The sequence below is a fragment of the Candoia aspera genome, chromosome 11, assembly GCF_035149785.1.
Source record: "Candoia aspera isolate rCanAsp1 chromosome 11, rCanAsp1.hap2, whole genome shotgun sequence".
NCBI lineage: Eukaryota > Metazoa > Chordata > Lepidosauria > Squamata > Boidae > Candoia > Candoia aspera.
Window position 1 is genome coordinate 3,396,581 of NC_086163.1, and position 12,174 is coordinate 3,408,754.

At 43.2% G+C, this 12,174-nt stretch overlaps 1 protein-coding gene across 3 annotated transcripts in view; it reads right to left on the reverse strand.

Moving 5' to 3' along the window:
* Positions 1-12,174, reverse strand: part of RFWD3 (ring finger and WD repeat domain 3) — a 36,301-nt gene that overhangs the window by 14,934 nt on the left and 9,193 nt on the right. For 2 of the 3 annotated variants that reach the window (XR_010068599.1, XR_010068600.1), the window contains exons 4-11: positions 11,522-11,613; positions 10,147-10,261; positions 9,048-9,276; positions 8,777-8,927; positions 8,426-8,602; positions 7,014-7,228; positions 5,968-6,185; positions 4,703-4,963 (exon numbers count right to left, since the gene is read on the reverse strand). Coding sequence is in view for 1 of the 3 variants with exons in the window: in XM_063312800.1 (XP_063168870.1) it covers positions 4,820-4,963; positions 5,968-6,185; positions 7,014-7,228; positions 8,426-8,602; positions 8,777-8,927; positions 9,048-9,276; positions 10,147-10,261; positions 11,522-11,613 (1,341 nt within the window). In the remaining 2 variants the exon portion in view is untranslated. Of the gene's footprint in view, positions 1-3,252; positions 4,964-5,967; positions 6,186-7,013; positions 7,229-8,425; positions 8,603-8,776; positions 8,928-9,047; positions 9,277-10,146; positions 10,262-11,521; positions 11,614-12,174 lie in introns of those variants that run through there. The other variant, XM_063312800.1, reaches the window with a different exon arrangement.

Here is a 12,174-nt window from a genome sequence, read left to right on the forward strand (position 1 = left end):
ATATTCCAGTTCAAAAAAGGGCAATACTAAAGAATGTTCAAAGCACTAAGCAATTACGCTAGTAAGATGATGTTTAAGATGTTACTATCCAGACTCCAACAATAGATGGAAGAACTACCAGATGTACAAGTTGGATTCAGAAGTGGCAAGTGCCAATATCAGATGGACGGAAAAGGCAAGGAAGTTCCAAAAATATGTTTAGATTTGCTTTATTGATTATACTAAAACCTTTGACTGGATAGATAAGAATGAATTTCGGGCAGCCCTAAAAGTCTGGGGGTCACCTCATCTACCTACTGAAGAATTTGTACAATGAACGTAATCTGGAGCAACCAAATAGTTCCAAATCAGGGAAAGAAGTATGCCAGGTACTGTATATATATTAACACCTTTTTAAGGTACATGCAGGAAAATCGTCAGAAATGATGGGAATGGAAATTGGGATTAAAATTGCTGGGAGAGGCAACAACAAACTCTGATATGCTGGGGATTCCCCTTTGAAAGCTGGAAGAGAAAAAAACTAAGGAATCTCTTGTGGAAGGTGAAAGAAGAATAAAAGCCAGCCTGCTGCTCAATGACATCAAAATTATGCCAACCCCAATGCAAGTAGGGAGGGAAGCTGAAGTAGTAACAGAGTTTATCTTCCTAGGATCAGAGATAACTGCAGATATGAAACAAAGAGATGCTTGCTTTGGGGGGGCAAAACTATGACACATCTAAACAAATCATTGAAGTGCAGAGGCATCACCCTGACAGCAAAGGTAGGGACTGTCAAGGTCATAGTTTTCCCAGTAGGGGCATGACTGTGCAAAATGGATCACCAGAAAGACTGAAGAAGAAAAATGAATGTGGTTCTGGAGAACATTGGTGAGAGTATCTTGGATCACAAAAATAAATCAAAACTAGGTGAAATAAAACCAGACTGCTCAGAAGCACTAATGAAGTTAAATCTTGGACATACCAAAGAGAGAGACTTGCATATATGTCAGTGTTGCTATTTGGCAAGCTGTACCTGCATTTTGTCTGGGCTCGTTAGTTTTCATGCAACACAGAGTTCAGAACAACTGGGTCAGTTGGCCAGCAGCCATGTTTCTTGCCCTATCATCTCCCATAAACGTTATTTTTTAAATCCCCTCCAGATGGGAGGACCCTCCTCCCCCCACGATGGTATTATTAGGGGTAGCAAAACTTGTAGGGCCGCTCTGGAGCTTGAGCTGGATCACGAACATCAGAAGGCACAGTAAACCCTTTGATAAGTTTCACATGGCATGAGGGAGAAATTAGTGGACTGATGGAGGATTTAGTTTAGCTTCAAGCAAGACAAAAAGAGCAGGGAATGTGTGTACTTGTGTTTCTCTTTGCGAGATATGTGGGTGTAAGAGAGATAGATGAAAGAACAGTTGTTATGGAAAGACAGGGTCAATTACTTTTATGAATGGGATAATTTATTTTATAATTATAGTAAATCAGTAGACATTTTGGTTATTCTCTCTTGACTCTGCCCTTTTATGGAATATGACTTCTGCCACATACTTCTACATACATATAAGCACACAAAAGTATGATACATACGCACACATTTATTTGGGGGCGGAAGCAGCCAGGATTGATTTCAATCAGAGTTGGTAACCCTAGACTGGAGAAGCATGGCATTGTAAAATACTTTTATGCATGTTGGTAATTTTTGATCATCTTAAACTCAAATTCATCTTTTCAGATAAATATGCCTATTTTTTTCTTTCTTGTATGAGATTAAGCAATTTATTTATTTACCAAATTTATATGGCTGCCCATCTCACACAAGGTAACTTTGAGCAGTGTACATTTTTGTCCCCTGCACTGCCGCACTGGCCAGGGTTTTATACTGAAAGATCAGAGAGAATTGTGAAACATCTTCCGCCTCCTTCTCAATTATGATGCACGAGAAATGGACCCAAAATAGAGGAGGTGGGCAAGTGCTAGAAGGCCGAATACTGTATCCTCCAACGCTCCTGAGATGATATCGATGCCATCGTAACCCCATTCATTTAACAGGCTACACACTGCATTAGCCCAAGCACTGAATGAAATTTGCATACTGTATTTGTCAAATGATTTTAACAGTGTCTTTTCTAAACTATTAAAACATATGATGTAAGAGAATTGGTTATGTACCAATCGAAGCGAATATTTGTAGCTCAGGGTTGAACTGCGGAGTCCTTGGTGCTCTCTGAGCCTTGAGGTTTTCTTACAGACGTTTCATTGCCAGACTAGGCAACATCTTCAGTGCGAAGAGGGAGCGGGCCTTGCTCTCAGTTTATACACCGTGGCTTGCCCTGCTTGTGTTGCTGGGGGTGTTGTTCTCTCCTTGGGAGTTCTTTGATTGGGCTGTTGTTTGCTGCTTGGTTGATTGCCTGAGTTAATAGTTCCTTGATTAGGGTGTATTGTGCTGTTTGATGGTTCATCTGGTGTTAATGCTAGTCTTGATTTTTGCATATCTGGGTGTTGATTGCTGGCAAGGGAGCGTACTGGTCTTTTGGCTTTTCTATTGTCTCTTTGGAATGGTATGTAGATGTTGTTTACCTCTATGTGTCTGCTGATGGCTGCTTTGTCTGAGTGCCAGGCTTCCAGGAATTCTCTGGTGTTTTTGGATTTGGCTTGGTTTAGGATGCTCACCATTTCCCAACTGAAACTATGGTTGAGTCTGTCCATGTGTTGTGAGATTAAGGAGTTCTCATCGTGTCTTTTGGCTGCTAGTTGGTGTTCGTGGATGCGCTCTGCTAGTCTTCTGCCTGTCTGTCCTACGTAGTGGCTGTTACAGTCTTTGCATTGTATGTTGTAAATAACTCCTGTTTTTTCTTCTTGGGCTATTGGGTTGCTTAATATAAGAGTTTTAGTTGGTTTGTGTGCTGCGGTGTTGCCGTGTGGTTGTAACTGTTGGTGGTTTCTGAGATGTTTCTGATGTATGGCAATGTTATCCTTTTCACAGTTTCTATTGGTTGGGTTGTCCCTTGCCAGCAATCAACAAGGCTCAGAAAGCACCCAGGACTCCACAATTAGTGATGTCTATTACAGACTAACCCTTCATATCATCAGTAACGTTCACCCTCCGCACTGGAATCAGATAGGAGATATCTCTAACAGAACTCGGCCTAAATTTTACCACCTATCATCCTTTTACAAACACCAGGGGTTTCAAATTTTGAAATTGCGTGGGTGTTCTACACACCATCTATTGCATAGACAGCAAACGCAAACATGCCTTTTAAGCGCTTGATAAAGAAGTATCTTTATTATGCAGAAACTTTTATTTTCAAAGCAATTCTAATTCTGACATACGTCACAAATTTGCCTCTATTTACATTATAGTTATCATGTACTTTAATATAAAGTGACCTGTTCACTGTTAAAAGCGGAACTGCTACTGTTTCTATGTTCTAGAGATTCCAGCAAGGTAACAGTTTATTCCAACACATGCTTCATTAAAAAAGTAACTGTATTTTCACCTTAGATAAGGTATAGGCATTCACTGTTGCGAAGATTTACTTTAAAAATTCCACTTTGCTAGTTTTCAACAAAAAGGAAGTATTTCCAAACCCTGACATATTCATTTACCACAGGGAAACATTCCTGTCTGACATCAGATACAAAAGGTATCATTGCCTTAAGATCTTTTAAGATGCGCACTCCACTTCCTTTTCTTGGCACTTATGCTTAACTTTAAAGCTATTTGAATAGCATGGCAATGAATTTGTTTGCCCATTGGAGAAAACCACTGATTTTAAATAGTTGTTTCACAATTGCCATTGTTCAGAAAAAAAATCTAACATGACAGGACTACTAGACATACTTACGAGTCACAGTATTTCAATTTAGGAATGTTGTTCTAAGGTTTCGTACTGCCACGCATAGTATAGGCAGCGCAAAAAGCTTCAAGTTCCATAGCTTTCAGATCAAAATAGGTTTTCAGATGAGTCTCGCAGTATATACACTCTTGATTGCTGGCTTTCACAAAGCAAATATTAAATATGATCTCATTTTAATTCAGAGCAGAAAACATATCACCAATATGCTTAAGAAAAGCCAAGCCAATTTTTTTTTTTCTTGCAAGGAGACTTGATCAAGTTCTGAAATGGCTTCATTTTTCAATTTTGCAACTCTCAATGATTGGCTAGCAGGGAGATTGGCAGGATGTCTCCTAATTAATGATTTTGGCCTAAACAGTTAGGCTTCTATCTTAAGTCACTGGATCTCCCTAAACTGCATTCAAAATGCATGTTAGCAACCAATTTGAGGCAGAATTCACCATCAGCTTTTTCCCCTAATCCCTCATGATCAGAAGACACATTGCTGGAACAACTCACTGCAGACAAGTGATTATAAGCAGACAAAAAAACAAGATGCAAACTGCTTTTTGCTTTGCACACGGCAGGCTGGTGATATGCTGGTACCCACATCATGAAATTCTAGGTCACATGAGGAACAGGACCAATGAAGGTAGTTTTAGCAAGCACCAACAGTTAATTTCCAGAAAATATGCAGTGGCAGCCAAATCTCTTCTCAGGCTTCATTTTCTCCCAGAGTAGTGCAACCAGAAGACAAGACCCATAACAAGATACAGGTAATTTGTTGCATGACTGAAACAATTGTCTTTACTGAAAAAAATAAATAAATTGGGGAAAACGAGAACATAAAGTGAGCAGAGATGGAGCAAATAAATTACCCTGAGGTACAGAGCGATGGTGGTTCAGAAATACTCCTATCTTCAAGACAGCCAACATCCAATTAGCAGCAACACTGGCTTTGCTCAGAGATCAGCCTTGGAAGGCAAGGGAGACAGTCACTGCCATTTGTAGATTTTCACCATCTTCTCTGTCAAAGTAGCAAGGAAGCTGCTGCGATTCACCTCAAAAGGACAGACATCCAACACAGGGAGGTCAGCTGGGAGTTTCTGAAGCAGAGTTCCACTTCCTGCATCCCAGAGCTTCAGGATAAAAAGAAAAAAGGCCATAACTTTTATGCATGTTGGTAATTTTTGATCATCCTAAACTCAAATTCATCTTTTCAGATAAATATGCCTATTTTTTTTCTTTCTTGTATGAGATTAAGCAATTTATTTATCACATTTATATGGCTGCCCATCTCGCACAAGGTGACTTTGGGTACATTTTTGTGTACATTTTTGTCCCCTGCACTACCGCACTGGCCAGAATTTTATACTGAAAGGTTAGGGAGAGAATTGTGAAACAGGCTCTGGGCTAGAAACCAGGAGACTGGGAGTTCTAGTCCCGCCTTAGGCACGAAAGCCGGCTAGGTGACCCTGGGCCAGTCCCTCTCTCTCAGCCCAACCCACCTCACAGGGCTATTGTGGGGAAAAGAGGAGGAAGGAGTATTTGGTATGTTCACCACCTTGAGTTATTTATAAAAATAATGAAGGTGGGATAGGAAATAAAGAAATAAAATAAATGATTCACCAGACACCTTGCTGGGCAAGACACAGCTCCATAGCTTCAGCAAACTACGATGTTTTATAGGAATTGTGACTTCCCAATAAAGCTAAACTCCCTTCCCGTCCCGATAAAAGGTTTTTGGAAGAGTTCAGAATAGAGACATAAAGACCAAGTACGACAGCCAGAAAAATTAGGGACTAACCTCCCTCTACCTCAAGGCCTTGCATGGAGTAATACTGGGTCTATGTGCCTCACAGCTGAGATCATTATTTTCCTCCCAGCCTCCTGCCCCTGTGGAAGTAAGTGGGGAGAACAGACAGCTCCAGTCCCACCTCAGTGTTCTGCTACACAAGAGGCTCTCTAGTGGCATGGATGTGTACTATGGCAACCGCCACACGCTTGTACCCTCACTGCACTACTCTATCACTCCGGGGTCTTTGTGATTGCAGTTGTGGAAGAACAGGAAAAACAACCAGTGATGGAAGCACCCAACACTACCAACAAAAGGTAAACGTTTTATCCAAAATCAAGACAATACCATGGCAGAGTTTGATGCTTCATCCCCAGCACACACAAGGATGCTGCCATCATCTTCAGGACTCTGAAAGATGGCATTTTTAGTCAGGAGTTTGCATGTTGGACCTGCAGTAAGAGTTTGAACGGGGTTACACGAACAGACAACATCATCAGCTCTGTCCGTCAGCTGAGTAGACGTCAGCTCCATTACCACACACTGCAAACAGTTGTTGTTTCTGTCTGTGAAAGGAAGAAGAAATTGAAAATAAGTTAAGAATTCAGAAAGTATCAACACACAACGCTGCAGAAACATTTAAGTGAGATACCTGTCTGGTAGATGCTTGGTTTCCTTAGAGTACTGCTTATATGCACATTGAGATCAAAGTAATCCTGTTTTATTCTACTCTGAATGCCAAGGTAGGGCTTAGCGCCTACTACGTGAGTACTGTCAGTAACAATCTCTGCGAGTTTGCTTGTGAAGCAGTATTTCAAAGCAGGGCAAAAGGAAAAATTCAGACTCATTATGAAGCTCCACGTGTTGGAGCTGTAACCCTCGACATTTCCAGGCAGCAAAGAGAAAGGACCTGCTGGCTGGAGATTCTGGGACTGTGAAGGGTACTGTGTTGGGAAAGGCTGGCATTAGTCCTTGTCCTTGAGGTGGAAGCAATGGCCAGGGGAAGAAAAGGAGAGCTCAAGCTATGTCCATGATCCAGGCGTTCAATGTACAGTAAATGAACTAACACTGAAGCTTCTCTCCTTCATCTTCGAATCTCTTAACTGATAAGGAGGAGGCAGCCAGAACAGCGGCCAAAATAAACTGCCTCCACTGCGCTACAGTTCAACAGAAAGAGCCATCCAAATTCACCCTCCCATTTGTAAGTAACAGAGCTGGCAGGAACCCAGCATGAACAAGTAAGCAAAGTGCTATCAAGAGGTTACACCACCTGATTAAGTGAAAGGGGAAGGGGAGGAAAAAACACAATGTTTTCTTGGGGATGGACTGTCCAGATTCTATGCATCCACTGGGCAAATCCCAACACTGAGCAAAAATATCCACAGAGAACTTACTGGGCCTGAATGTTGCAAGGCAGTGCCGTGTGCTGGCTTCTGTCTGAAGGTCAATACAGCCTCCAGGTTCAAGGAGGAGGTCGTGAGGTCGGTAGGAACCGCTAGACTTCTGTTCCCAAAAACAGGCTCCTTCCAGCGTCCCAGACACCAGCCCACCATGCGGTAGTGAGGCTGAAGCCATTCGAGGAAGGTAAGATAAAGATACCACAGGGCACCTGACAAAGAGAACAGCAAAATCAGTCAGGTATTGTCAGGACAATCGGTATTGTCAACCCGACAGTTTCCCTACTCATCCTAAATGAAAAAATGAAAATAGGAATGTTTAGAAAAGATTTCAAAGAAAGTTGAAAATTAGAGATCATCTAATTTAGTTCAACTGTTGCTAAGACTGAAACCCCCTGCTTACTTCAGAGTAAGCTTTATTAAACGTATTGTAGGGGTAAGAACGGTAACCTGACTCACATCACTCACAACTGCTCAGAATTCCAGGAAAGTCTGAGATAAGAGTCTTCAACGCAGCACTACAAGCACGATAGATTTTCTCCCCGATTTTGCCCGCGCTGTATTCCCTCCAAGTCCCCGCCCACAAGAATGCTGCTACCAGCAGTGACTGAAGGAGTGGAAACGCACCTCTGGCAAGATTACCTCTGACACTAGCCAGTCTAGCGCTAGTCACTAGCTCTCACCAGCTGGGAGACTTTTATCCTAGATCACAGCAAGGAGTTTACTTTATTTTTATTTATTTGTTTGTTTGTTTGTTTGTCACATTTTTATTACCACCCAGCTGCCCCACTTGGGGGACCCTGGGTGGTTCACAGTAAAACAGTATAAAATACGATAAAATCAGAATAGTATCAATAAATATACATATAATATATAATAAAATCCAAGTGATGGCAGATCTAATTCCACCCAAAGGGGACCGGAACGGGTCCCGGCAGGACTAGGGAACCAACCAGCCCCAAGAGTGGCTCTTCCTCTCCCCACTCCCGGCAAGGTGGCAAAACCAGGTCTTCAGCCGTTTCCTGAGGTCCAGAAGAGAGGAGGCCAACCACACTTCCGGGGGAAGGGTGTTCCAAAGGGCGGGGGCTGCCACAGAGAAGGCCCGCCTCCTGGACCCCGCCAGATGGAGTTCTCTTGCAACGGGGTCCGTAGCATGCCCCCTCTGCACGACCGGGCGGGACGGGTTGATGTGACGGGGATGAGACAGTCCCTTAGTTTGCATTCTGTATCCAAGCCTTTCAGGTTCCCTGTCAAGAAAACTATGTTCGTAGCCCACAGCATGAAGGATTTTTCAAATAATATGCAGCCTTAGAAATGAACTTGTTTTTTATTGTCACTGAGATAATTTAAAATCTCCCGTGGTCTCAATTTAGTGTTTGGAAGGCAAAGTTACCTTACAAAAGCCGTACCTGGACTTCTGTGGGGCCAGTTCCTGGATGTGGGAGCTCGTGTCCCGCAGATCATAGACCAAGATAGAGCCATTAGCGAGCCCAGCATAGACACAGTTGGTGTCGTCAAGACACCAGCAGCAGCACCAGATGGGGCGGCTGGCATTATAGGTCTGCACAACAGTGTTTGTGGTTAAGCTGAGAGAAAAGGATACAAGAGCTTCTCAGCATCAGCACCCATTCCCACCAGCGCCTTTCCTCCTGGCCCCCACTACCCGGCAGAGATAATGGCCGCAGTCCTGGCTGGGAGACCGTTTCCTAACAAGTCCCCCGAGCCGTGCAGGGAAGAGCCTCTTCATCACCAGTATTCACCTGGTAAGCCTGAGTGTATGGTCCAAAGAAGCAGATAAGAGCAAGCCATCTGTACGGTTGCTGAAGGCCAGGCCCCGGATTTGCTTGCTGTGGATGGGGACATACTGACTGCTCTTCAAGTTGACAGCGCTCATCATCTTAATCCCATAGCCTCGGACACAAAAAAGGCCAGTTAGCAGAATCCTCACTTTCTGAAGTACCTTCATTTGACTGAGGCGGCAGTCCCACCTCTCCCTCTAGCCCCAACACCTGGTTTGGGTTACTGACTCACCAGGAAGGAGAGTACTTTGTGGAGAGGGCTGTGAGACCACAAGGCAGCTCAAGGGGTCACAGTATGCCATAACCCGGCAGTTGCCCATCTGAGAGACCAGAAAGGCTCTCTCAAAATGGTACTTGTGCTGGCCCTGGCCAGAGGAGAGGCAGCCGGGGAAGCAGGAGCGAGCACTGCTGGACGGCGGAGTGGAGCTGGCGTTGTGCCGGGCCAGCAAGGCCTTCAGCTCCTGCGGAGGGAAAGACAAAGGCGAGTGGAAGCGAAGCCCAGAGTACCGGCTGCTCCTACGTAGAGGGCACAATTAGGCAACGGGGGGGCTATCTAGGCCCCTCCAGATGTTTTTGAGAACAACTCTCAGAAATCCCATCCGCTTGATGTACAGATTAGGCTTGTGGAAATCGGGGTCCAACACGGTTTAACCAGGTCTGCAAAGCACTCTGCAGTTAACAAGTCTTCCAAGTTCACAAAAGTCAGGAAGAAAGACAAGTAGCTTAAGGGGATATTAGGAGACTAATGCTTATAGAGAATGGACCGAAAGACATCGTGGCTAAAGGAACCAGCTCTCCCCAGCCCAAATTCAACAAGTCTAATATTATCAAATGTGTGCCACTGAACCATTCCTCTGCCAAGATCAGGGATTCCCAACCTATCTGGATGGCCGCACCTTTAAGAACATATTATAAGTGCTCTTGTAAAATGGCAACCAAGTGGGGTTGATTTATTCACCAAAAGCCAGCCATGGGGGACATACCCAGCCACAAAACATCAATTGGCCAGAATGCTTATCAACTCTCTAGAGCCCCACCCTTCCCCCAGCCAGGTGCTCTAAATCCCAGTTAACTTGGCCTTTCCCTTGGCAAACAAGCATTCTGCCTGGAATGCCACTGAACTTTTCCTAAGAACCTTTCAGAGCCCACTGGTTCATGTAAAGCCCGGCAAGCTCCAAGGAATGTCTATGGGGATATCTGTGCCCCTCGGCGACCATGCCAGGGACTCCCTGGTAACATCCTCTCCCGTAAATAAGATGTAATTTTTTTTAAACAGCATGTGAGAAAGACAGATTACAGATGTCCTGCCTAATGATTGCAGCTAAGCTTACCTGAACTTGCTGCTTAAGTTTGCTACACTCCTCTGTCATGACTTGCAGCTGAAGGCGACTCTGTGCTGATTCCAGTTCTGCTTTCCTTCTCAGGACGTGCTCCTTTTCTAAAGAACTATGGCAAAAAAGGGACAGATTTCATTAGCATTTGGGATGGGAGACTACCAGGAGTTCCCAGACTGTAGACTGGAGTGGAAAACTGAGAAAACATCCCAGAAGGCAGTGATACATTATTTTTCTATGGATTCCAAGGAAGCTACAAGGATTGTCCACAAAGTCACCAGGATTCAAATCTGACCCAAGAGCCTCCATCATCCTCACTGTATGTTACAACTTCTATAGTGTAAGTCTGAAGGCAGAACTGATTTTTTAAAATGCCATAGGAGTCATTTTGGCTCAAGAGCAGGGTAAAAATGCTTCATATAAATATTAGTAACAAAAAGGTACGGACAGTCTCTACACACAGACATCTAAATCTTATACATGTAACAGCTGATCAAGCAAGAATGGGAAAGATTAATTTGAGCCATGATATTAGAATACGGGAAGTGTCTGTAATTCCACGGTGACCTAGTTTTTCTGGAAGCAGTTAAAGGTCTAAAACTGCCAAGAACAAAAGCTCCCATGGCTTTTATGTTTTTCGTGTTATCTGAACCCAGACTATTTGCTAACTTACGATTAAGCAACCATTGGTTTTCCAGAAGGATAAGGCAGGGTTGCAGAAGCAGGATCATTCCTGCAAAAATATCTCTGCTGTTACCTAGGGAAAGAATTAAACTCCTCAGCACATCCTACCTGGGGCAGCTCCAACACCTGTCAGACTACCACCCACCTTTTCGATTTTTATACACCAGTTAATAAATAAAAACTTCTCAGTGCAGCTGGCCAACTGCCATCGAACAGAGATCCATCACTACATTTTACCTCAACCTGTTATGTTTCTCAGTGCAGCATTCATAGCGACAGATTTAATGCTAATCACAGCTTGTACATACTGCAGACGCACCCACTGAATCATGAGTAGACTTTTGTTTGAAATCCTATCGTTTTCTAAGTTTAGATACCAAGTTTTCCTGCTTTGCTGCCTGACCTAGACTCTGCACAGATTCATCAGGCACAAAAAATCACTACAGGGTTTGTCTGATTTTCTAGGCATGCCTTGTAATTATGTGAGTAACTTCACTTATTTGTTACATTTGTACCATAAGATTCTTTCAGCTCAAATCTGCATACCTTTTGTGCACAAGAAGCCGTCTGAGAGAGGCTGGGCTGATCTACTCTGTGCACTTCAGTAAAAGATTCTTTTGGACGGTCCTTGATCATAAACGTGCATACAGTTTCATGTAGGAATATGAAGGTGATTCAGCATCAGTACCTTTTCATGTTTTCCTGTTCAGTGGTGTCCAGTGCTTTCAGAGTACGGGCATAAAGGACCACAATATCTGTGCGCTTAGCTTTCTTATTGCACTAAAACAAAATACAAAATGAGTCAATTTCTTGCGGCTAATCTATTGCTCAGCCTGTGGTGGTTTGGAATAAGAACCCAGATTGAACCAATTTATAAATTTATAAATATAATACTTACATTTTATTGCTTATTTATATTATTGTATAGTATTTATATTATTTTGTAGTCAAGTGTTTTTATTGTAAACTGCCCTGAGTCCCTCCTTGTGGGGGAGATGGGCGGCGATAAATTAAATAAATAAATACAATTGTATGTTTACTTTTATCAGGGTAGCACTGATATATTTTTCTTTACATTCATCTATGCGCTCCTCTGTATTTCTCATATAACATCCTTCAGAAGGGAGCTTTGTTACTGTGCCCAGCTCTGCCTATTAGTGACTAATAGGTCGCAGAATGCATGCCTTGAGGAGACAGGACCAGGATATATGCTGCCATACCTCCTTATCACTTCCTGACCTAAATACAGGGTCACCTTGTTAGAACAACATCTATCTATCTATCTATCAAATTTGTCACCACCCATCTCTTCCCACCAGAGGCTTTGGCTCAACTCACACA